Consider the following 27,029-nt stretch of genomic DNA (forward strand, 5'->3'; position numbering starts at 1 on the left):
CCCGCCCCAAAAAAAAGTTAGCCACTATCTCTAGGCTGAAGAAGAGTGGACCGTAAGGTAGTTAAGCACACCACTCCACAAGATGAAGACTGTGGGGATTCAGACCTCCTTGGAGGGACAGAAACTGTATCAGGAGCAGCGGAGGAACTCAGCAGAGAGCAGGCTGGAGCTGGGCCGAGGGCAGGGCGAGGCCTCAGGGTCACAACCTGACCTCTGAACCGGCAGCTGGGCTCCTGCCAAAGGTCGTAATAGGGGCTGGAGCCTGGGAGGGAGGGGTCTTCCCGACTCAACAGCTTTGCAGTGTTCCTTCAGGGCCCTCTGCTGGGAATGCCTAATATTCCAAAGGAAAATGGTTTGCAGAATCCAGCTTCATGTCACACAGTTGGGCAAGCAAGACTCAATGTGGAATTGAGAGATAATCAGTTGGCCCTGGACTTCTCTGGTTGTCCAGCGGTTAAGAATCAACCTGCCAATACAGGCCACGTGGGTTCAATCCCTGATCCAGGGGGATCCCACATGGCACAGGGAGACTGAGCCCTCATGCCACACTACTGAAGCCTGTGCGCCCTGCAGCCACTGCTCCATGCCACCCCAGTGAGCAGCCGGCACACCGCAAGTAGAGAGCAGCACCAGCTCGTCGCAACGAGAGAAAGTCTGTGTGCAGCAACAAGACCTAGCACAGCCACAAGTCAGTAAATTGATTAAATTTTTTAAAAAAGAGAAAGAAGACATCCTGGATTCTAAAAGCTTTCCTATTCATGGTTCCAGTCCTTTGTGAGGCTAATAATTTTAGGCCAGTCAAGCTAACCCAAAAAAGTTCTAATCAGTTTCCTTTTGATAAATGTACCCCAAAAGAAGAAAGGGTAAACAAAATGTAGTATTCACTACACACAATGGACTATAATTCAGCATGAAAAGGAACGAAACTCTGATACCTGCTACAATATAGAAGAACCTTGAAGACGTCAAATGAAATAAGCCAGACAGGAAGGACAAGTACTGTGTCATTCTACTTACAGGAGGTACCTAGAGTAGTCAACGGTAAAATGGGCACGGAATTTCAGTCTGCGATGACGACAAAGTTCAGGAGCTGGATGACAGCAATGGCTGCACACGATGTGAATATACCGAATGCCACTGAGCCATCCAATTAAAAAATGGTTAAAATGTAACATTTTGTTACGTACATTTTACCACAATTAATCAAAAAAAAAAGTTTAAGCTGATTTAAAGAGGTCATATTACTTGTACCAAAAGCACCTTGATTACTATATTTCAAGCCATTCATCATCATGAACCCAGAATACTCAACCTAAAACGTCAAACTTCACTCCCTTGATCCGCCAGCCTCACTACTAAGCTCAACTCCTCCGCATGGCATATAAGGAGGACATTCCAAGTTCTTGTGTCTACTTACCTTTGTCAGGTAGTTAAGAGTAAGGAAGGAGGAGTCCAAAATGGTGGTTAAAGAAAAACAGTGACTAGAAAAAGCCCCCAAAAGGGTCAGAGAAAGGGAAAAGCCCACAAAAAGGGGAAGCCTCAGACTGGAGTGAGAAACCCTGGGGAGAAAACACCCAAACACGGCCCCTTCCCTGACTGGCCTTCAGCATTCACCCTACTTGGTGGGGGTAAAAGCCCTACTTTGCACCAGCAAAACCAATCAGGCTCCAGGGACTATAAAGGGTCAAAGACAAAAGATATAAAAAGGGAAGCCAAAAGGAGTGGAGAACACTCACTCCTATGGGAGTTGGCCCCTCTCACATCTAGAGATGTGAGAGCTCTGACTGAGCTGTAGGTAGTCTGCCCTTCCAAGTCTCTGTTACAAGACAAAAAGCTCAAGAAAATACTGCTGCTGCCTGCTTAATAAACCATGCCTGTTTGAGCAATGAGTAGTCTGTCGTTTCAATTCTCTGCAACGACAAGACAAGACCGAGGGAGAAAAACCAACCCCAGACCTTCATCCTGAATTCTTGCCGCCCCTTGGCGCACTGCTACACTTTCACTGACACTTTGTCATCCCTAACAACTAACAGAATCCCCACAGTGGCTCTCTAAAAGGGCCCTTGTGGTAATGTTTTAAATATAAATATCTATTTTTAATGTATGGCTAACCCCCAAAAAGAATAAAGAAAATCTATAGAAGCCAGAAAACACAAGAATCTATAAATCCACAAGGTTATATGCAAGGACTATAGTTAACATTTTCGTTGCAGGCATTACTGATTGCTAGTGGCTAAAAGCCTGGGTTTTAATTATCCAGGTCCCACAGGGAGAATCCCGTGGACAGAGGAGCCTGGAGGGCTACAGTGCATGGAGTCGCAAAAGCTGGACATGACTTAGCGACTAAACCACCACTGCCACCACAGGGAACAAGGACAAAGTCTGGGAGCCAACAACCTTGGAAGGAGGAAACACAGATCTCTCTCTCTGGAGGACAACACCTTCAAACTAAACCTCAAAAAAGTCAACAAAAAAGTTCCAAGAAACATGAATTCATAATAAAAAAAATACTGTACAAATAAAGATACAAGCCACAGTAAGGAAGACTCAAACAGAATCAAAAACCTCTACAGAATCAGACCCATAAAGACTGTGCGTATCAAAACCAGGCTCTAAACAGACTCACCTTACACTCTGTGAAATATGAAGAAATAAAGGGAGACCTGAAACTATGACAAAAGAGCATCAAATAACAACTAAGATGTGTATAAAGAACCAAACAGAACTTCCAGAAAAAAACTAGTATTGAAATTATAGCAGATGAGTCACAACTGCATAAAGAATTAGTAAACTGGAAGATCTAAAAAAATTATCCAGAATTCAGCACAAAGAATCAAAACCACTGAATCATAAATCAAAGGTAAAAAGCACACCCTTACTTCTTACTTCTAACTGGAATTCCAGAAGGAGTTAGAGAATAGGAGAGAAACAATATTCAAAAATATAATGGTTGAAAATGTCCCAGTGCTGATCAAGACAAGATTATCAGGTTCACAAAGCACAACATATTCACCACAAAAACAACTCTTTTCAGTATACATTACAAACAAACTGAAGATCAAGCAGATACAGACATGAAAGCTTATAACAAAATCACAATTTAAATGAAAAGCAAATTAAGAGTAAAATAGTACCAGAGTAGCCTTATGAGATGGAAAAGGCAATGGCACCCCACTCCAGTACTCTTGCCTGGAAAGTCCCATGGATGGAGGAGCCTGGTAGGCTGCAGTCCATGGGGTCGCTAAGAGTCAGACACGACTGAGTGACTTCACTTTCACTTTTCACTTTCATGCACTGGAGAAGGACATGGCAACCCACTCCAGTGTTCTTGCCTGGAGAATCCCAGGGGCGGAGGAGCCTGGTGGGCTGCCGTCTATGGGGTCGAAGAGAGTCGGACACGACTGAAGCGACTTAGCAGCAGCAGCAGCCTTAAGAGAAATTAATTGTCCACTTAGAATTCTATATAGATAATAAGCCTGCCTTTTGAAAACAAAGATGAAATCAACATATTCAGAGAAACACAAACTGTTGTACATACTACCAATGATTCCCATTGAAGAAACTTACAAAGAAGGTACCTCAGAAAAAGGCAGGGGGAAACAACAGAAAAAGAGGTGAGATGTAAAAATAAAAAGTAAAGACAGATTCTTTGTCTTAAAAACTAAAAAGAAAATGATACATATGAACAATTCCAAACAAATATTAACTGCATAAGATAATGTGTTCATGCTTAGTTGTTCAGTCGTGTCTGACTCTTTGTGACCCCATAGACTGTAGCCCACCAGGCTCCTCTGTCCATGGGATTTCCCAGGCAAGAATACTGGAGTGGGTTGCCATTTCCTTCTCCAGGGGATCTTTTCAACACAGGGACTGAACCTGCATCTCTTGCACTGCAGGCAGATTCTTTACCATTAAGCAACCATATAATAACACCTAATCAAAGTAGAATTAAAACTGTAGACAACAGCATACAATTGAAAAAAGGGCCGTGGAGTTACAGGTTCTCATCTTGACACAGAGAAAAGTAACTTTAGGCTTTAATGTGCTCATTAAAGGGTGATCAGAAACACAGTTTTTTTAAAGAATATATAACAGAATATATAATACAGAAGAATAAAACAGAATTACAGAAAAAATTTAAAAAGTCAAATCTAAAGAAGAGAGGAGAAAACAACAACAAAAAGCAGAACACACAAGAAGTGCAAAATGACTGCCAAAGTGAATCCAAAAACATCAGTGACAACAATCAATGCAAATGGACAAAAGGTATAAAAACTAAACCTCAAGCTATATGCACTATTTACAAAAGATACACGTAAAACATAAGAGCACGGAAAAGTTGAAAGTTATCAGGCCAACACCGACACAAATACCACAAGGTCACAGAGCATAAATTTATCAAACAAGGTATATGGGAAAAACCAAAACAAACAAAGTGGCAAAGAACTTGCGATCCACCAAACACTAGTGTTCTCAGAAAAAAAGAATCCAGCTTCCACACAGCCTTTCTGCTGCTGCTAAGTCGCTTCAGTCGTGTCCGACTCTGTGCGACCCCATAGACAGCAGCCACCAGGCCCCCCTTTCCCTGGGATTCTCCAGGCAAGAACACTGGAGTGGGTTGCCATTTCCTTCTCCAATGCATGAAAGTGAAAAGTCAAAGTGAAGTCGCTCAGTCATGCCCAACTGTATGCGACCCCATAGACGGCAGCCCACAAGGCTCCCCCGTCCCTGGGATTCTCCAGGCAAGAACACTGGAGTGGGTTGCCATTTCCTTCTCCAATGCATGAAAGTGAAGACGCTCAGTCGTGTCTGCAGCCCACCAGGCTCCTCCGTCCATAGGATTTTCCAGGCAAGAGTACTGGAGTGGGCTGCCATTGCCTTCTCCAACATAACCTTTCTAGACTTTGCATTATACTACAAAGCTACAGTAATCAAAACAGCACAAAAACAGACATGTAGATCACTGGAACAGAATAGAGCGCCCAGAAATAAACCCACATCTACAATCAATTCATCTTCAACAAAGGAGGCAAGAATATACCATGAAGAAAAGAAATTCTCTTCAACAAATGGTGTTGGGAAAGTTACATACAAGTCAATGAAATCAGAATAATCCCTCACACCATATACAAAAATAAACTCAAAATGGTTTAAAGACCTTAATATAAGACATGATACCATAAAACTCCTAGAACAGAACATAGGTGAAACATTCTCTTATATAAATTGTACCAATATTTTCTTAGATCAGTTTTCCAAGGCATAAGAAATAAAAGCAAAAATAAACAAATGGGGCCTAATCAAACTTAAGAACTTTTGCACAGCAAAGGAAACCATAAACAAAAATACAACATATGGAATGGGAGAAGATATTCACAAACAATTTGACAAATAAGGAGTCAATATCCAAAATACACAAACAGGTCATAAAACTCATATTGAAAAGACAAATATCCCAATCAATAAATGAACAGAAGACCTAAATATATATTTTTCTAAAGAAGACATACAGATGGCCAAAAGACACATGAAAAGATGCTCAACACAGCTAATGTTTAGATAAATGCAATTCAAAACTGTAAGGAGGTATCACCTCACACCAGTCAGAATGGCCGTCATCAAAAAATCTACAGAAAACTAAAATGCTGGGGAGGGTGTGGAGAACACAGTTGCTGGAACGTAAACTGGTGCAGCCACTATGAAAAACAGTACAGAGGGTCCTTAAAAACCAAATTAAAATTACCATATGACCCAGCGATCCCACTCCTGAGCATATATCCAGAAAAGATGAAAACTTTAATTTGAAAAGATACATGCCCAGCAATGATCACAGCCCCACTATTTACCATAGGAAAGGCATGGAAACAACCCCAGGGCCCATCAACAGATGACCGGCTTACAAAGAGGTGGTGTGCGTATGCACACGTACACACAGTCGACTATTACTCGGTCACGAAAAAAGAACGAAACATTGCCACTCGAAGCAACAGAGATGGACCTAAAGAACATTACACTCAGCGAAGTCAGACAGAGAAAGACAAATACTATTTGACATCACTCACGTGCAATCTAAAAAATAATCCAAAATTATATATACAAAACAGAAACAGACTCACAGGCATAGAAAATGAACTTATGGTTAACAAAGGGGAGAAGGGAGTGAGTCGGGATAAATTAGAAATATGGGATTAACAGACGCAACAGAGATTTACTGTACAGCACAGGGAACTATGGGCTTCTCTGGTGGTTCAGACAGTAGAGAATTCGCCCGCAGTGCAGGAGACCTGGGTTTGATCCCTGGGTTGGGAAGATCCCCTGGAGGAGGGCATGGCAACCCACTCCAGTATTCTTGCCTGGAGAAGCCCGACGGACAGAGGAGCCTGGCAGGCTACTATCCATGGGGTTGCAAAGAGTCGGACACGACTGAGTGACTAAGCACACACACGCACAGAGGGAACTGTATTTAATATCTTGCAATAACTTACAACGGAAAAGAGTCTGAAAAGAATGTAAAACCGAGTCGCTTTGTACATCTGAAACTAACAATACTGCAAATCGAGTATACAACTACAATTAGAAAAAAATAAAAAGAATCCAACCTCCACACATTGGGGAAATTCTGTCCGAATGGAAGCCTACTGGTTAATGAAGCACACTGTTAGGGAGGAACTGCTGGAACTCACAGGCTGGCATCAACTTATTGACCAGAGACATTAATATGTCTTTTGTTACCTGAATATTATTGACTGGAGATGTTTCAATATTTACTTACATAAATTGCCAGCCACAGACATTAGTTTCTACAAAATCCCCTTGTCAGTAATGTGCTATCGACCTGCTCCCTCTTTGAGCTAAGACTTACCAGGTCAGCACTCCAATAAGCCACCAAAGAGATGAGGAAATGAACGCTAAAGCTCAAAAGTCTTGCCTCCCTTAGGTGAAGTATAGGACAGAAAAAGAGACAACAAAGAAAATTTAACCATAAGAAAGCCAGCGTATCAACAGTATTAGCAACAAAATTAACTTTAAGGCAAAAAGCATGACTGGAAATAGTCACTACTTCACTGCACCATTTTCCTTCATAATCTTCATCTGTGTGTACTGAAAAGCACATCTTCAAAAATATATAACACAAGTTGTCAGAAGTTCAAGCAGAAATTGCCAATGCTACCATCTGCAATTATCTCTATAATTGAGACATTAATCAAACAAAAGTAGAAACAGCTGAACACTGCAATTAACAAGCTTGATCCAGTAACTGGAAAACACAAATTTTTCCCAAGAATACATGAATCATTTGCAAAAAGCTGTCCATATACTTCATAAGTCTTAAAGCAAGCCTCATACTTTCACAGTATCAGACCATACCATTTGAGGATAATGCAATTTACACTATAAATTAAGAACAAAACGACCTTAATAAGTAAAACTTTTATGTGTGTGTTCAGCTGTTCAGTTGTGTCGAACTCTTTGAGACCCTATGGCCTGTAGCCCACCAGGCTCCTCTGTCCATGGGATTCTTCAGGCACGCATACTGGAGTGGGCTGCCATTTCCTCCTTCAGGGAACCTTCCCCACCTAGGGATAGAATCGAAGTCTCCCTCATTGGAAGCAGATTCTTTACCACTGAGCCACCAAGGAAGCCCAAAATCTATATATTTGGAAACAAAAACAGCCCTTGAATCAGAGAGTATGTAAGACACTAGAAAATACTTAGAACTTATTGAAATCTACTTAGGAACATTTGTGGGCTATGCCCAAGGCAGCAGGTACAGTTAATTATGGGTATCCCTGGTGACTCAATGATAAAGAATCCACGTTAAGATAACGTGGGTTAGATCCCTGGGTCAGAAGATTCCCTGGAGGGGAAATGGCAACCCACTCCAGGATTCTTGCCTAGAAAACCCCATAGACAGAGAAGCCTGGTGGGCTATAGCCCATGGGATCACAAAAGAGTCAGACATAAGAACTAAGCAACAATAGAAGATAACTATACCAAACCTAGAATGTTTTACAGGTGAGTTCTGCCTAACATCAAAAAACAGGTGTCTCCAGTTTTGCATAAAACCCTAGAGAATACAGAAAACATTCCACAACTTATTTCATGAGACTGCTGCTGCTGCTGCTGCTAAGTCACTTCAGTTGTGTCCGACTCTGTGCAACCCCACAGACGGCAGCCCACCAGGCTCCCCGTCCCTGGAATTCTCCAGGCCAAGAATACTGGATCGGGTAGCCATTTCCTTCTCCAATGCATGAAAGTGAAAAGTGAAAGTGAAATCGCTCAGTCGTGCCTGACTCTTAGCAACCCCATGGACTGCAGCCTACCTGGCTCCTCCGTCCACGGGATTTTCCAGGCAAGAGTACTGAAGTGGGTTGCCATTGCCTTCTCCATTTCATGAGACTACTGTAATGCTAATATTAAATAATACCAAAATCTCGCAAAGACTACACGAGAAAGAAAAACTACACGCCAATCTCATTCATGAACATGAATACAAAAATCATTTTAAACAAAACAATAGCAAATCAAACCCAAGAATACAGAATAAAAGATAATGTATCATAACCAAGTTGTATTTCTTCCAGGAATGAGAATGTTATTCAACATTGAAAATATATTCAATCATCTCAATGCAAAAAAATTCATTTGATCAAATTTCATAACCACTCAATTAAAGCTTTTATCAAACTAGGAATAGAAGGAAAAGTCCCTAACCTAGTAAGTAGAAAGTCAAGTTGTGAAGGACTTCCAGGAAGGCTCTTTAAAGGGAGCTGAGTTCATGAAGATAGACCCTTTGTGCGTCCACTTCTTGGGATTTGGAATGGGGACTATGTGGCTGATTTCCCAACATCTACTCTGGCCTATGAGGTGATGTGGATCAACTGGAATTCTCCTACACTCCTGACAGGAGGATAAATTGGTACCACACTGTTTAGAAACAGCTACATATATGATAAAACTACATAGAAAAAAAGGGTGCTTAACACAAATTTCAAGATAGTGTTTATTTCTAGCTGGGTGAGAGAAGGACTTCAACGAGGAAATGACAACCCCTAACTGGTAAAGTTCCATTTCTTTAGCTAAATGAGAGGTCCAACTGGGTTCATTTCATTTCTCTGGAAACTATACATATCAGTTGGATATACTCGTCTCTGTGCATGAGACATTACACAATAAATTTTAAGTGAACAAAAAAATATCCAAGAAGCTATTTGAAAATATCTTCTTGCTCATCTCCATATTTTTAAAAAAAATGCTCTTGGTAGGTAAAAGTGGTTTTTTTCATTGCTATAAAAGTGCTATTGAGATCTGGCACTTTAGGGGCTGCTCTTTAAAAAAAAAAAAAAATTGCTATTAAAGACATTCATGTGTACTCCTCCCTGTATAACGCAATCAACTTGGTTTCCAAACATCACTGAAGTGCAAAAGATGTGAAAGCTTTGCACAGACTCTACTGACTTGCAACCACTTTCTTATATACCCACTGACATGCACCCTATTTCTGCTAATGAAATCCTTTAAACTTGTCTTAGTAACAGCAACATTAAAAGGTAAGAATATGTACATAAATACTAAGTTGCTAAATAGAGAGGCGAACTATCCTTTAATTAAGATATCAGATTTCCATCTTAAAAGTGCTGAGTGGCATCTCAAACAGGATCTTCTTAGCTTAAGGCAACTGTGGGACTAAACCCGAGACCCTAGATAGGGATCCTAATGGTTTTAGGCTAATTCATGGATTCGGTTTCCTAAAAAATAATAACATCCCAATTAAAAAAAAAAAAAAAAAAACACTTCTCCAACTTCTGGAGCATCCTTGGCAGGTATTTTTATGAGCACTCATTCTGGAATATCCCTAGCAAGGCAGGTACCAAATCCCGTAGGATAAAGGCCCGAAAATCAACAGCGATATAAGCCAACAACAGATTCAAGAATCCACCCCCCGCTCCAAATCTCCTGCAAACAGGTTGTCTTTCACATGCGATCTCCCCTCCAGAATCCTGAGGTGTGAAAAGCAATAGGGAAAATTACTGGGAATTCAGAAGAGAGAGTCCGTGAATTATATGGACAAAACTTAAATCAGCTGGGACTTTGCAATGAACGTTACCTAACCTCATTCTGCGGAGAGGGAAATCGTGTCTCGGGAAGAAGCGCACCTGCTAAGGATCTAAGAGTCATTTGAATCCATCTCCTCTCTCAGTCCAGTGACCGTTCCCTCACCCACTCCCAAACGCTTCAATTCGCTCCTGACACGGAGGTGACGTGAGAAAACCCGCACCTCCAGTGGGGCCAGAATGTCGGGACCAGAAAGGGTCGCGGCCCCTCCTCTCACAGGTGGTGAAACTGACGTTGGAAAGTGACGCAGCTAGGGCAGAAAATCAACGACCCTCGGCCACCGAGCTGCAGGAGCTTCCCGAAGGCGATGAAGATCACTGGGGACCCCACTTCCTAGCTCTAGGAGAGAGAGGGTCAAAATGAGACCAGCTCCCTAGATTTCAGCATGAACTCCGAGTTCCCTTGCAGGAGAACTGGGGAAACACAGACAGCTAGTGGCGCAGCTCCGAAACAGGCACCGATTCCCGCCTCTCCCGCAAACGTCCGTGGGGAGAAATGGCAACCGGGAGGATGCGGCGACTCCCGCGAGAAGAGATACCTTATGCTCGCGCCGCAGTCCCCCGTCGTACCGGCACCGGAGCCCGCCACCTTGCTTCCGGGGTTCAGCCGCAGCAAGGACCGAGGTCTCAGAAGGAGGGAGCCTCAGCCCCGCCCCATCCAAGCCCTGCCCCTACGCGCGCCTCGCAGAGGACCGGGTAACTTCCGGGACGCCGCGCGTCACTAAGCAGCCGGTCCCCACTTCCGGACGCATCCTTGCCTTCCACGCTGTCCCGGACTGCGCGAGTGCTATGGAGATATCGGCACGTTTGATTGGCGGAGAGAGAATGCTGGTCTCCGCCGATTGGATCCGGGGGAATCCGCCCCGTAGACGTCAGCTGGGAGCACACTCTCAGTGGTCGGCTTGTTTCCCGCCGGCTGCCTGCCTTGCGTTGCAATCATGGTGGACGTGATGGAGTCGCCCAAGGCGCGCATCAACGCCAGCATGCTAGCTCAGTTCATCGACCAGCCGGTCTGCTTCGTAGGGAGGCTGGAGAAGGTGCGCGCGCTCACCGCCCTGGGCTTTTTGGGTGGAGGGGCCCCGTGGCCGTCGGGCTGGCGGCCCCAGGGTAGGTAACGGAGGGTGGAAGAGAGAAAGCATCACTGCGCCCCGAATTGCTTTATTTCTCGCAGCGCAACTGTTTGCACACTTTTTGACCACTGCAGCCCAATGTTTAGCTCTTAGCGCACGGAATCGCGAATCTTTCGAACGCGCTCCGTTCTAGTGTCCGGCCCTCGTTTTTTACTTGAAATTATAGACAAAACTCCATCTGTTTTCTATTAGCCGGCCTTGACAGTTAATCCAGTTTTCTTGTTTCCTTCTTTTCTGCTGTTTCCTCTTTTATCAAACCTCGTTTTATCGTTGAAGTCGCTTTTCTGTGAAACATTGCTTGATTGTATTTTACTGATCCAGTGCCAGTTTGTTATCTTACCCAAGTGTTAAGAGCGCAGCCCCTCATCCTACTGGTGAGAAACAAGGCCAAAGGCTCAGATCAGGGAACCGAGAAAAAACTTTTATATGAAAGTTTACTTATTAGTTTATTTCAGTCACATTATCTTCTTGCATTAGGTATATTTGGACTTCACAGTTACGGAAATTGGGTAGGAGTGGCATCTGGTTAAAAAGTGCTTAAGGCCACAGCAAGTAGCAAAGCTGGCATTCAAACCAGATCTGACTGCATTCTTTGCAGCTGTCTCGCGGGAGTAGAACCCAGATGTTCTAATAACCAGTTTCTCTTTACTTCCTCATGTCTAATTTTTTAAAACATACCATCTGTGGGATATATACTGTTTAAATCATGGATGCCAGTAGATCTCACTTTTAGATAATATGAACCCTCCTTAATTTGTTCTTACTTCTAATTTGTTCTTAGATCTAAATCTGGGTTGCCAGATTTAGCAAATAAAACTAACAGGACACATTTGCACTAAAAAGGTAATGGTTTATCTAAAATTCGAATTTAGGCATCGTTTGATCAGGTATAGTAACACAAGACAATGTGAACTAGTTAAACTGCTCAAAAAAATGGCTTTGTGTGCACTAATTAAGTGTGGGTCAATCTGCTCATCTTTTGTCAAACTTCTAGTCTTTTTAAGGGGATTTTAAACAGTTTATATGGACTTTTAAAAAAAATTATGTGTTTCTTTTTCAGATTCATCCCACTGGGAAAATGTTTATTCTTTCAGATGGTGAAGGAAAAAATGTAACTATTGAGTTGATGGAGCCTGTATGTTTAAGTATTAATTCTATGTATATTATAATTAATTCTTCATTTGGTTTGTTGCTGATGTTTCTTATTCTTGGAGTGGACATATAAAGGACCAGCTCATCAAACTTCTCTCAAAGAAAATTTGTGTCCTGCTTTTACATTTCCCTTTACTTTTCTAACCAATGATTTTTGGGGCTCTGTTATTTTTAAATAAATGCTGACAACTCTCATTCCTTATGAAAGACCAGAAAATCACTTAAGAAAAAAATTATTTTTTAAATCACTTTTCCCTTCCTCCGTAGTTTCACATTTTTTAAATTCAATTTTCTATTTTTATTTACATTTATTTTCGGTTGTCACTTGCTTTTACGGTTTATGGTACACTTTCTTCGTCTTTTATGAAGACAGATGTGTGTACTGTTTGGTTAATGCATACAGAACTCACTGTACAAATATAGATAATAGAAAGTTCCTTTCAATAAGTCCTTTTAAACAAATTACTCCTTGTGCAAATACTGGACAGTCTCAGTATCTTTAAATGATTTTTGTCTTCAACTTAAACATTTAACTGTAGCTTTAGACCTGAAGCCACTACTAAAGGTTACTGGACTGGTGACATGCTGACAGTGATAAGTACTCCAACATTTTTAACAAGTTACAATTCCATTTTTGCATTGATAAATCTTAAAATGATTTTGTTACATGAAAGGTTAGTAAAATCTAGAACAATTTTCCAAGTTAATTATCAGCTGAAAATGTGATAACACCAAGTTGGTATTCTGTTCTTTGTATTAGCTTGATGAAGAAATCTCTGGAATCGTGGAAGTAGTTGGAAGAGTAACGGCCAAGGCAACCATTATGTGTGCATCTTATGTCCAGTTTAAAGAAGATAATCATCCTTTTGGTAAATAAAACATTCTGTAATTCATGTAATTAGGAGGAAAACAACTTTATTTTTAACTTGCTATGTCTTGGTCTCGAGTTTCAGTCCTGCTACACTTTGAATTTCTGTATCACTTTTTGATCCCAAAGGAAAATGCTAGGACATTTTGGCCTACTTCTAAATAATGCTTTTGTATATAAGAAACACAATGAAGATTAATATTTGTGGAAAGAGAATTTTTTAAAACAAAGTAAACAAAACAAAAATACTGTTAATAGTTTTTTTATTTGATTTTAATATATAAAGGCATCAAATAATGCACAACACCTAAATCACAACCAGGCAAGAATGGTGCCTGTACGATGGGAGTCAAAATGGAAGTTACACTCCATGAATTTTGGAAATCATGGAAGTTCTACTGCATGACTTTTATTTTTTGGAACCATACTTAAATAAGTATGACCCATATCACAGTTTTAGCAAATGGATTGTGAAAATAAGTTCTCTCCTCTAAAAGGGAGAGAAAAAAGAAACAGGTAGAATTCTTTAAATGATAATTGATGTTACAACTTTCCACTGTAGATTAAATGTTTGCTAACCTATTTCTTTCAGATCTTGGACTTTACAATGAGGCTGTGAAGATTACCCATGAGTTCCCTCAGTTTTTTCCTTTGGGAGTCGTGCAGTATGGTTGAACTATTTTGATGATTGCCCGTGAGCTACACTGAAGACTATTAAAGGAGGCCCCTGATATTTGAAGGAGCAATTCCTGTGATTTTTAATATTTAATTTGTTCTCTTCTTAATTTCATTTACCTAACTTTATTAGATATTCCAGTGTGCCATTTTTGACAGAACTGGCTTATTGACAGTTCTCACCTAAGTTCTCATAAAGAATAATTTCTCTGGCATATGGTCAGATTAAATGCAAGAAAAAAAAAACATTTGGTTGAACTTATATTTTCTGCTTTATTAATAAAAACTTTTGTGCTGTTGGTCATATCGTTCTTCTTTCAGTCACCTGTTCAAGCACAAACTTGGAATTTAATACCTGTCAGGTCAGGACTTAACATTTCCCAAATGAAACCCTGGTTAAGAATGTACTGCTACATCATGAACCATGATTACCATGTTAATCACTTCCTTGACACTGTGAAAAAACAATGATATTAAAAGCAAACAGAATCCAACATCTGTAATTTTTGAATACTTGTATTAGGGCCTTCTACAGAATCAGAACCAATAGGATATATGTGGATATGTATATGTAAATGAATTGTTACACAAGTTGGTTTACATGGTTATGGAGGTGGAGAAGTCACCCGATCTGCAATTTAGAGAACCAAGAAAGTCAGTGGTACACAGTGTGAGTCCAAAAGCCTGAGAATAAGGGAAGTGGATGGTGTCACTCGCAGCCCACATTTGAAGACCTGAGAACAGGGAGGACGCTGCTGTAAGTGCAAGAGTCTAAAGGCCCAAAAACCGGGAGCTCCAGTGTCAGAGGGCAGTTGAAGATGAACATTCCAGCTTAAGGAGAGAGCAAATGTGCCCTTCCTCTGCCTTTTTGTTGTATTTTAACTCTATAAACGGATTGAATGATGCCCACCTACTTCGGTAAGGGCCATCTTTACTCAATCTACTGATTTAGATGCTAATCTGTTCCAGAAGCACCCTCACAGATATACTCAGAAATAATGTTTTACCAGCTATCTGGGTATCCCTTAGCCCAGTCGTAACTGACACATAAAAAGTAACCATCATAGCATCTCTTTCTCAGGATTTTATTAATAACAACAGTCCAAATCAATTTGAAATTTCTGTATTCTTGTACTTATACCACCAACCCGGGTGACATGTTGCAAGTGTACAACAGTAATTGGTGACCTGTACAGCCACAGGTTTTATGGCTTGACCCATTTTCTTCAGTGAGGAAATAAATTCTAAATCCATTCAGGTGGTAGATCATGCCAAGAATATTGAAGTTGGTAACATCTTCAATTTCATCCCCAGATATCCTACAAATTACTTAAGCAACGGAGCTACTCATGGTAAAGCATGTTATCACAGTAAGGAAAGACGATTTTGGTCTTCCCAGGCAGCGCCAGTGGTAAAGAATCTGCCAGTGCAGGAGAGGCAGGTTTGATCCCTGGGTCAGGAAGATCCTTTGAGGTCCCTTGGAACAGGAGATGGCAATTGCACTCCAATATTCTTACCAGGAAGATCCCATGGACAAGTGGAGCCTGGCAGGCTATTGTCCATGGGGTTGCAAAGAGTCAGACACAACTGAGCACACATATACTCTGACCCCATGGACTATAGCCTACCAGACTCCTCTGTCCATGGGATTTTCCAGGCAAGAGTACTGTAGTGGGTTGCCATTTCCTTCTCCAGGAGATCTTCCCAACCCAGGGATTGAACCTGGGTCTCCCGCATTGCAGGCAGACGCTTTACCATCTGAGCCACCAGGGAAGTCCCTACATAAAGACAACTGTAATTGAAATTCAGGTGTAGGAGGGACATCAGCCAATCTCAATAACACAGTGTTGTCTTCAATGCCAGAGAAGGGGTCAGCCCGCAATTGTGTTAACCTCGGAAAACACTAAATGTTAAAGGTGTCCTGTTTGAAACCCCTGAACAACTATGTTTAGTAAACTGGACTAAATGAGGAGGGTACTTCTGACAAGTGAATCCCTTATACTAATGATTTATGGTGCCATTTCTCTAGCCCCTGTGTTACCTATGAACTTTGGCTTGAAAGAGTGTCGTTTGAACAGATGCAGCTCCCCTGCCGTGTGTTGCCTGACATTTAGTAATAATTTTTTAGATATGATTCACCATTTCAAGTGTACAGTTCAGTGGCTTTTAGTACACAGAGTGGTACATCCATGACTACAGTCAATTTTAGAACGTTTTCATCATGACTTACCTGTCCTGGCCCAATCTCTACACCACCACCTTGCCCTTAAGAAGGAACCAGTCAACTTTTCTGTCTCTGGAGATTTACCCGTCTGGGATATTTCATATAAATGAAATCATATATGACCTTTTGTCACTGACTTATTTACCATAATGTTTTCAAGGTTCATCTGTGCTTCATCCCTTTTTATGGACAAAAAATACTCCACTGTATGGATATACCACATTTTTTTCATCCATTCATCAGCTGCTCTACATTTGGATGTTTTCCACCATTTAGCTGTAATGAACTATGAATATTCATGTATGAACATTAATAACCTCATTCATGAACTATGAACATTAATTTCAGTATACACCTGTGTTTTTATTTCTCTTTGTATACTTACGAGAGGAATTGCTGTATCAAATGGTAAGTATGTTTAACTTTCTTAGGAACTGCCAGACTATTCCAAAGTGGCTATACCATTTTACATTCCCAGCATCAGTGTTTGAGGATTCCGATTTCTCCACATCCTCAACACTTAATATCTTTTTGTTCAGAGTTATCCTAATGGGTGTGAAGTGATCTTGACTTGTCTTGTTTCTTTCAAAGCTACCATAAGCCACTCTGTTGGCCAGAAAAGCTTGAATGCCTCTCCTCCTTTTCACTGTCACTGCCACTGTAAGTTCAGATAGCTGTCATTTCTCACTTTGAGCTATCCCAACAGCCCTAAATATATGACTGGCCTTACTGCTTTGAGTTGCATTAGACATCAATTATCGGAGAAGGCAATGGCACCCCACTCCAGTACCCTTGCCTGGAAAATCCCATGGACAAAAAAAAAGAAGAAAATCCCATGGACGGAGGAGCCTGGTGGGACGGGGTTGCGAAGAGTCGGACACGACTGAGCGACTTCACTTTTACTTTTCACTTTCATGCATTGGAGAAGGAAATGGCAAGCCACTCCAGTGTTCTTGCCTGGAGAATCCCAGGGACGGGGGGCCTGGTGGGCTGCCATCTATGGGGTCGCACAGAGTCGGACATGACTGAAGTGACTTAGCTAGCAGCAGACATCAATTATAATCAAAATACTACAAAGTTTAAAAACCAGATAAGTGTGAAAAGGGGAAAACTTCCTGGGAAGCTTAACAGGGAAGAAACCTGGCCAATATGACTTTAATGAAGTGAACAAGGTTAACATCACCAGTGATGACATGTGGATAATCACGTGCCCACGAATAATGGGGTAAGAAAGGCACTTCACCTTTGTGCTATTTTTTCAAAAATGGGTTATGCCAGTCTGACCATGAGTGAATATCAAACATACTCAAATTGAAGGACATTCTACAGACTGATCGGTTCCCCTCAAAACTGTCAAAGTAATGAGGAAGGAATGTCACAGAGCACGAAGGAGACATGACTAAATGCGATGTGGGATCACAGACTGACTCCTGGAACAGACACATGTTGATGGGCAGACGGGTGAAATCTGAATAAAACCTGGAGCAAAAGTGATGGGCCAGTACTGGTTTCTTAGTTTTGACGAATGTACCAGGAAACTATAAGGTAACATAAAAGGAGACTCCCGGGGTGAGGGGAGGAACTCTTTCTTTGTAACTTTTCTATAAATCTAAAGTTACTCCAAAATAAAAAATGCACTTAATACAAAATCAACAACTTCCAGAGGCTCCCCAGTTACTAGTCAAATCCACAGCTCTAATTAGTCATCCAGACCTTCCCACATCTCACCTCAGACTCAAATCCTGCTCTCCCCTGAAGCAAACCCCCAGCACTGCTCTGCTGTTGCCAGAACACACTAGACCCTTTAAGATCCAGATGTTGTTGAGTTCGCTCTTGGCTCTGATTGGGATGTCTGTTCCTATGCCCAAAGGAAAACATTCTCTAAGCTTTCCCAAACATGAGCAAGCAGAGTTAGTTACATTATGTTATAGTCCTCTCATCACACTTAACTTGCTCATAACCTTTTTTTTCTTTTTTGGATTAAGAAATTATATATACATATGTAGTTTTATTATATTTGTAACACTATAAAAATCAGAAAGTAAATTTCCCACTGTCTCCCCAAAGATGCTGCTACTATGGATTGGTGGGCTGCTTTCCAGAATTTCCTCTACATAAACTATCTATAGGACCTCAATATCCTGCCCTACAACATGCATTTTTCCTTTAATAAGTCTTGGAAATTGAGATATTGAGCTATCTCATCCTTTTTAATGGATGAAAAATACCCATGTGCCAAGTGTTTCTTAATTTAGTAAGTCCTTTACTAGTTGCAGAATCAGATACAACTGAGCAACAAACACACACATTCTACTAGCCTTCCCCACCAACAGGCTCTTACAGATGAACTTGTAGTTTAAAAACCTGTCTTGTCTGTATTTCCCAATGTCTAACATTTGTTGTTATTCAGTCACTAAGTCCAGAGAAGGCAATGGCACCCCACTCCAGTACTCTTGCCTGCAAAATCCCATGGACGGAGGAGCCTGTGGGCTGCAGTCCATGGGGTCGCTAAGAGTCTGACAAGACTGATCGACTTCACTTTCACTTTTTCACTTTCATGCATTGGAGAAGGAAATGGCAACCCACTCCAGTGTTCTTGCCTGGAGAATCCCAGGGACGGTGGAGCCTGGTGGGCCGACGTCTATGGGGTTGCACAGAGTGACTTAGCAGCAGCAGCAGTCACTAAGTCGTGTCTGACTCTGCGACCACATGGACTACAGGACACCAGGATCCTCTGTCCTCCACTATCACCTGGACTTCGCTCAAATTCACGTCCATTGAGTTGGTGACGCTATCTAGTGTATAAATAAATTAGTCCATGCACCCTGGTTTGAGAAGCCACAAAGCTGAGAAGAGAGGCAATGAAGGCCTGAACCATAATTCAGTGAAGTGACAAGGGACAGCAGGCCAAGAGTTGAGGATATATTATAATGGATTCCACAGGACTCAGTGAGTGATGATGCCAGGAGTCAAACAAGGTAAGAACCCAGGATGAGATCAACAGGTGAGGAGGCAATATTTTCACTTCAATACAAATTTAAGTATTTAACAGGCCCTTGTGTGAAGATGTCCACAAGATATTTGGAAAAGTAGGACCAGACAGAGATTTGAGTTGCAACCTGCCTAATATTTAGAGTTTAAGAAGATCTACCAATGCCTTATCTGCAATTTCAAAATTTCTTGACAGTTCAAAACCCACTTTTCCCAAATTGGGGGCTAAATGCATTTGGCAATAAAACCTGGTAAGAACTGTAGTGAGGCTACTTCGTGGTCTTTATCTGACTTCCTGGAAATATTCCTAAGCTTCACTGCACAAGTATTACCATGTTTGATTAGAGAGTACTGCCGCTCTGGGAAGGATGTTTCATAACATATAGTAAATATACCCTCTCTGACTTTTCTAAAATAAAAAAGCTCTGAATCCTGAAGCACATCTGGCCCCAGCACTTTCAAGTAGGGGAATGTGTTCCTAAATCAGGGACAGCATCCTGAGGAAGAAAACCACAGAATCCGTGACAAAACCTGGGGGAACGTACATTTATGGAACAGCAGTGTGAATCAGGAGAAGGACCCCAATAGTGCCTGATACCTAGTAAGCGCTTGCTAAGTATTTATCCACTTAAGGAATATCATGAACTGCTAGGGAAGAGTTTCAAAGAGAAGTCAATGATGCTGAAAACTCAAAGAACTGAAGATGAGGACTGAGAATAAAAGACTGATATTACTAACATATATCACACATTTCTAAAAAGGACGAGGCTACAAAAATAAAAAGGGAAAACATATCAATAAAAGGAGGTAACAACTATAAGAACACTCAACAGGAAATAAAATTAGACTTTAAACTTAGGTCCAAGTGTTCCTGAGAAGCCAGGAAGAGTAGGAAATAGGCCACAGAATTTTGATAACTTAAATTCATCATGACAACCAAACTTTTCCCTAAAAGGAATATCACCCAGAATCTACCATGAGGAATAATGAGCTATAAAAAGGTTGTCGTCAGTCATAATCTTACAGATGTTTTTCAGATGATTTTTTTATTTTCACCTGACAAAGACAAAATTAAAACAACTCTGAAAACATCTCTTCACTGGGTGAGTTAAGCACTTTGAGTGATAAACTAGTATTACTGACTTTAAAGAATTTTGAGTTGTCTTTTAAGGTATTAACTTAATATTCATTTAAGTCACTCAACAATTATTTTAGTCTTGGGCTAATTCCTAGAGATACAAAGTCCTTGCCTTCTGAAATTTCAATCCATGGCAGTTTAGCATAATTTCCAAAGATGTCTCAACTCAGAACTATTTAATATTTAACTGGCCTAAGGTTTTAAAGAAATCTACTATGATTAAGAACAATCAAATTCTGTATTTTCTATTTAGTGAAACTCCAATTTGGTTTCCTCTCTTAATTAATTCACATGGAATTTGATTCTGATCAATTCCATGAAAGAAAGAAAATTAAGAATCCTAGTACCACAGGTTCTCACTCATAAAAAGATGCTAAATCTAGAGTATTTAATAAAGCGTATGTTTTGAGTTACTTTCTAATTGTGATGTTGGTTTAAGTTAATCCTCTTATGTTATTTATGACCTCAGTTGACCTACAGTATAGGGTTTTGAGATGGCTAATTAAGACCAGAGGTGTAGGCTATGAACAATTTATGGTGTAATACATTCATCTTGGGGGAAAGGATTAAATTTGTTATTAGCGTGCCATTGTTTCTTCTTTACTTATTACCAAGTGTCAGAAGCAGGTCTTATGTTCTAGTATTTCCTCATGGTTAAGATTTGGACTGAAGCACCCGCCTGCCAATGCAGGAGACATAAGAGACATGGGTTCGATCCCTGAGCCTGGAAGATCTCCTGGAGGAGGGCATCACAACCCACTCCAGTGTTCTTGCCTGGAGATTCCTATGGACAGAGGAGCCTGGTGGGTTATAGCCCACGGGGTCGGGTTGCAAAAAGTCAGACATGACTGAGGCGACAGCACACACGTACGCAGTGCTTTCACATATGAAAAATTATTCTTTAAACCAGATTGTTTCTGTAGGTGGGTGAGTAAAGAACAACAATCCCTGTGGACTCTATATAAAACAGTATTTAAGATGCAAAATTGAGAAGGCTTTGAGCCAGTTCTCAAACTCTTGAGTGCTGTGCTGTGCTTAGTCGCTCAGTCGTATCCAACTCCCTGCAATCCCATGGACTGTAGCCCACCAGGCTCCTCTGTCTATGGGGAGTCTCCAGGCAAGAATACTGGAGTGGGTTGCCATGCCCTCCTCCAGGAAATCTTCCCAATCCAGGGATTGAACCCAGGTCTCCTATATTGTGGGCAGATTCTTTACTGTCTGAGCCACCAGGGAAGCCCAAGTATCATAAGCTGGAAGGAAAATAAGTAAGCAGTGGAAAAAGTTTTGGGCAATGCCACTGATGACACTCTGACTTAAGTAGTCCCCTTTTAAAAAGACTATTCACTTTTCACACAATGTTAAAATATTCCCCAGGAAAATAAGGCAATTATCTTGGCTGGTAAGAAGACTCTCTCACCAGAAAATGTTATATTGAGGCAATAAAATTTATAATTATAAATTTTTTAATTATAGGTTTTAAAAAATAGTTTCAATGAAAGATCTTGGTATCTTGTCACCCTGAATCTTGAGGGATAATCAGTAAGGAGAAATTCTTCTACTGAATAAACGCTAGTTAAAAAGCTAGATAATTTAACATTATTTTTACCTTAGATATTCATTTTGGAAATTAATATTATTTAGATCTTAACATTTATTTTCATTAATTCACTTAATATACAATGATTATTTAAAGCCAAACTGCATTAAATGAATTTAGCATAACTCTATAGAAAATCAAAAATACTATCACATTTCACTTAAATATTTTAATATTTTTCTTTAGCTTTTGAGGAAGCTTAAGTGTTACGAAAACATTAGACCTGATGAGAAAATACATTTCTTTAAAGAGATTCATCTTTTATGTGATCAGGGTCCTAGTGAGCCAATTGTTCTTTTAATTTGGCTCAGAGATGGTAAGCCTTAGTCAGTCATGTATTTGACCATTTATGAAAGGCAGACAGTGGTCTAGGAGCTGCCTCATCTTGAAATCTCCTCAGAAATTATTAACTGTTTTCCATATGAACATATTATGGATCAAGGGAGGATCTAGGAATTAGAATCACGGCCTCCAAACCAGGGGAATTTGTTGACTTCTCTTTCTTTTAGACCCACTGGGCAATTTCCTTCACTCTCAGTGGTATAATTAAGCCATGAAAACGACTCGAGATGAGATATGATATGTATATATTTTTACCCCACTTGTTTCCAAAAAAAGAATTTAAGACAACTGCAAAGCCTTCTATTCTTTCCCTTTCTCATCATGAACTCATACAATGTGACTTTCCTAAATGTAAATTTCAGTGGAGGTAGAACGGGACAGTCAGTTGATTACCATCATTTGTCACAGGAATATTAACCTGCTAAAAACGGCATTAATATCCTACTTTATCCTTTGTAGATAAAACATTAAAATATCATTTCAAGATGAATAAAATACGCTCTGTGTTGCTTTCTTCCTTCTATTTTATAACATAAACCTATTTGAGGTACAAATGTAAGAACATAGTTTAAGCAAAAAAAAAAAAAACAGGGAAAATACAATTGCCGGTACATTTGAACTCAAAAACTATACCTAAGATAGCTTAAACAAAAATAATGTTTCCCTGTTTGATTCTTTCAGCGCTTAAAGAAAAAAACAGACCAAAAAAGGGGTAGACAAAGAAACATTTGTAAACTTCATCTGCAATAATTGGTAAAAGAACCAGTTACATTTACCTCTATGATTCCTTAATCGAAGGGCTAGAAAGGATTATAAAGCATGGCATGCTTCTAGGTGTGGACTCCTTACAAAGTCTGGAATCCATGACATTTGGCTTCTATAATTTTAAAAACAGAATCTAGAGATAAGTAGTCTGATAAACTGTCTCACTGGAAACGTTAGGAAACTGCAGAGACTTGGGAAAATAAACTCATGCATAGACAACCATTTGCAACAACAGAACACTGCCGAATTTATTTAAAGTACATTTCAGAAATGAATAATTTGGATTCATGCATTTGAACTTTAAAATTTTTTATGAGTTAAAATCATTAAATCAATGACATTTTGAAGCAGTCATGCTGCCTTCTGTGTTCTCTTCAGATTCTAAATTCAGCTACATGTGTCTTGTGATCAGAAGATCTGGTTACAAACAGCAATAATTGTTGCAAAGCAAATTACATGGTGGCACAGGAAAACATTCCCCTTTCCAGTAAAGGAGAAAGTGGCTACCTCACTCACAACCTGCAGGCTATATATAATGCAGATTACAGACTTCAAAACTGACGTATGCTAAAACAGAAAAACTATGTCATGAAAAAGACAAAGACTGCTTTGTTTAGGGAGAAACTTCTAGAGCACTGATGAGAAATACTTAAGTGTTTATGAGCTATGGAAACTTGTTCCTAGGAAACAAATTTATTCGTTTCCATTCATAAGCATGCAGGCATGCAAATAAGAGTTTTATTGAATATATTAAACATATTAAAATACACATTGTAAAATAATATTTTATAACAAACACTGTATAACATTTATACAATAGTATTTATTTACAATGTATTACATTTGTATATTGTACATATAACTGTAATAATATGCTACAATTATATATACTATATATAATACTACAACCTGGAAATAGGTAATTTCTACTTAGCTGGACTCAGTACACAGACAAAAATGACTCAGGAAATATTTAAAATCATGAATTGTTAGTCTTAACTCACACATTTGAATAAAAATTGGTCAGAGCATACCAAATTTTGGAGCTAAAAATGGCAAACCAGTGAATGACCAGTTGGTAATTGATGCCTCCAAAACAAAGCAGAAAAAGTTTCTGAGAAAAAGAGGGTAATTGATAAGCAACTTGTGTCAGGGTAAAGAAGGGTGTGGTCACGCACCCAGCTCCAGCTGGAGCACACCTGAGCCTAATCTGTTCATCTCCTGGTAACTGAGAGTCACTTGTCAATGGTGAATTTTAACATATAAAGGAAGTTTTGCTATTGGTCCACTTGCATAATTCATGTTCCCATGTTTTTTCATATCACAAAACTGTTTCCTCTTACTGTAACCATATTCTGCCCACTTTCCAAAATACAAGTCTCATTTATATCAATCTCTTGTTAGGTAAAACTGTCCTCTACTTAGCAGTACTCAAAGCTGCCTTTTCCAGCTTCTTAAAATACACACAGACCAGAAAAAAGATGAAAACGCACACCACCATCGCCCACAGCCGAACTACTAGAATCTTAATCAGTGTAGGCTGAAAGCAGACGGACTGAGAAAAACCAGGGATGGCTACATTTCATTGTACAACCCGTTTCAGCTGTAAAGAAAATGACGTGCACTTTGATTGGGTGACCAATATAATTTCAAGAAGTTGTCTTAATCCAGAAGTAGATTAAACAGTTGGTCTCATGAAAATCAGAAGAGAGCAGAGACAGGAAACAGTGGGAAAATATAGGGGAATGAAGAGAGTCATATGCTGGAAGACAAAAGCAGCTGAGGGGGAAGTTTAAATTCAGTAATACTGAGAACTCTCAGGCAGTTATTCCAGGAGTGGATGGAGATGCCAAACTAGAAGTTCTGAGTTTCAGCTGTTTGCTTTGGGTATATCGCTTTACCAAAACTATAAGCTGTCACTTTTTTTCTAGGCCTCTACAGACCCTCATGCTCTGCCATCTGTTTTAGAAATGAAGACATCATCAAGACACCTGAATTACGATGCTCTTATCTCCTCATTCTCACATCTGCTTGCTCAAAAATTAGAAAAGTTTCACTTCACTGTATCTGAGTATCATTTGTCAGTCTCGATCCTCCAACTTTTTTCTTTTCTGGACTAATTCTGGCCTTTCAAACATGTCTTTACCCTTTCACTTTTTCTCTAAACACAATACTTTGCCAAGTTTACTGTTCATCATTGCATGCAAGTTGCATAATTTCATAAATGTATTTCATACAACATGACAATGATTAATAAAGAGTGAAAAGTGTGGAAATCTTACTGCAATGTACTCAAAACAAGAACAACTTGACCTCTATGCCTTTTTCCGTCCTTCTTTGCTCAATCTAAGGTTTTACGACGGTGGCTGATCAGCAAAAACAGAACAACCTTATCAGGTGTGACAGAGTGACTCTGAAGGGATAATTTTTTAAATTTTTAATGCCATAAGTTAATTCTTTATTTAAATGCTAATCTATTAGTCTAGTATAACCCTCTCAAGGCACAGTCCATTTCAGTAATGACGCTGATGGCTGCAATATGATCAAGGGAAGCCTCTACCACTTGGTACAAAGGAGTGGAAATGATAGACAGCTCATTAATCATTTACCCTGGAGATGAACACATTCATTTCCTGACAGGGGGCTGTAGGTGAATGCTGCCAAAATGAGAAATGTCAATTGTCAGGCCTCATACATAACAACAGTGTAGCTATTTTTAAGCTTTACTGAAAATTAGAGTTAGGCTCTTTTTCCCTACAGTTCCATCACATATGCTTGGCAAGTTTTGTTCTATGAGAATTCATTCTCACTCTGCTCAGACATCTCTGTTTGAGAAAATATATACTCCTCAAACTTTAATGTAAGATACTGGAAAGGTTATTTAGAAATCTGTAGAATCCTGAATATTGGGAGTGAACTCTAAAAGAACTGAGAAATAAAAGAGGCAAAGCAGAAAAGGTATTAATAACTTCTTGGTTCATTTATCTGCACAGTATATGTTTTATCAGCAGTAAGGGTAAAACACATTTTAAGCTCCTCAGATCTCTAGAAGGAACAGATGTATTTTATAATTCATGCAACTATTTTCTGAAGACACAGGTAAACAGAATTCAATGAAATAGACTTAAAAACACTGTATGTTCACCAAATTAGGTGAACAATGTTACCAAAAGAAATGACCTTCAGAACCTGCCCCAGCTTATCTATAGTTTATGTGTTATGCTTCCAGTGGAAAATAATGTTCTCAGACTTAAGAAATTCTCTTCTGGAAGCCAGCAGCATCTTAAAATTCACTGGGAGAATTATATACACTTTTTCAAAAAGAATTCCATGTATTTCATAAATTTATCTATCTTTTAAAAACGGTGCGTTTGTCCTAAGAGTCACAACTGACCTTGCATTCCATTTTTGAAGAAGGTAAGATCAGAATATTTAAGATGAGAAAACATACTAACTTCCCCACACTTATCAAGTTGCTGAATATTTTGCTCCACAAATTAAACATCTTCATCGTACTTGGGGGACATTTATGTGCCATAAAGCTACACGCTCATATTGTACAAATATTAAGTATACGTGCTTAATGAATAATACAAATTCCAAAATTGATGAGGAAAGTACTTTTCCTTTGATATAACTAACATGTGTAGCACAGGAACTCTGCAACAAATTTTTACTATAAAATAATCAGCTATCAAATTACTTAATACTAAGAAGGATACTTAGTTTTACCTACCACGTTTGGTAGTGGCAACTTCTTAAACTGTCATCAACCAAGTATCTGGCTGCAATGTAATAAAATGTGAACAAACATGAATTTTGACATTTGCCATCTCAAGCTCCAGACTTTCTTGCAAACACATCCCCACATACTCCCACTTACCCTCTCCCCCATGTATGTATATGTGTGTGTATGTGTGTGTGTGTGTGTGTGTATATATATATATATATATATATATATATATATAAAAGTGGAGCTAATATTACTCATGCAAAAAGACGTAAGACTAACAATTTGCATGCTTTTCTGTG

The 27,029-nt window shown here is 39.7% G+C and overlaps 2 protein-coding genes across 3 annotated transcripts in view; one reads left to right on the plus strand and one right to left on the minus strand.

Annotated features, from left to right (window-relative positions):
• The window catches only part of UMAD1 (UBAP1-MVB12-associated (UMA) domain containing 1), a 254,614-nt gene extending 243,809 nt beyond the window's left edge, over nt 1-10,805 (minus strand). Inside the window, exon 1 of the mRNA XM_027540075.1 lies at nt 10,655-10,805. The gene's annotated coding sequence lies outside the window, so the exon portion shown is untranslated. The remainder of the gene's footprint in view (nt 1-10,654) is intronic.
• Nucleotides 10,806-10,988: 183 nt separating this feature from the next.
• Nucleotides 10,989-14,242, plus strand: RPA3 (replication protein A3). 2 transcript variants are annotated; one of them, XM_027540078.1, is made up of 4 exons: nt 10,989-11,152; nt 12,306-12,356; nt 13,158-13,266; nt 13,858-14,242. In XM_027540078.1, exons 1-4 carry the CDS (start codon nt 11,054-11,056, stop codon nt 13,938-13,940), a joined length of 342 nt encoding a protein of 113 aa, XP_027395879.1. In that variant the 5' UTR covers nt 10,989-11,053; the 3' UTR covers nt 13,941-14,242. The 2 variants fall into 2 exon arrangements, with proteins under 2 accessions (XP_027395879.1, XP_027395878.1); XM_027540077.1 differs by having other exon boundaries at nt 10,992-11,152; nt 12,306-12,380; nt 13,858-14,241.
• Nucleotides 14,243-27,029: the final 12,787 nt, after the last annotated feature.

Source organism: Bos indicus x Bos taurus, chromosome 4, assembly GCF_003369695.1.
Source record: "Bos indicus x Bos taurus breed Angus x Brahman F1 hybrid chromosome 4, Bos_hybrid_MaternalHap_v2.0, whole genome shotgun sequence".
Classification (NCBI taxonomy): domain Eukaryota; kingdom Metazoa; phylum Chordata; class Mammalia; order Artiodactyla; family Bovidae; genus Bos; species Bos indicus x Bos taurus.

Bases quoted from the DNA above. Each gene is read 5' to 3' on its own strand.
- RPA3 (XM_027540077.1), top strand. From the start codon at position 11,054: ATGGTGGACGTGATGGAGTCGCCCAAGGCGCGCATCAACGCCAGCATG. The intron at 12,381-13,157 runs GTATGTTTAAGT...TCTTTGTATTAG, and splicing joins CTATTGAGTTGATGGAGCCT to CTTGATGAAGAAATCTCTGG. The intron at 13,267-13,857 runs GTAAATAAAACA...TATTTCTTTCAG, and splicing joins AGAAGATAATCATCCTTTTG to ATCTTGGACTTTACAATGAG.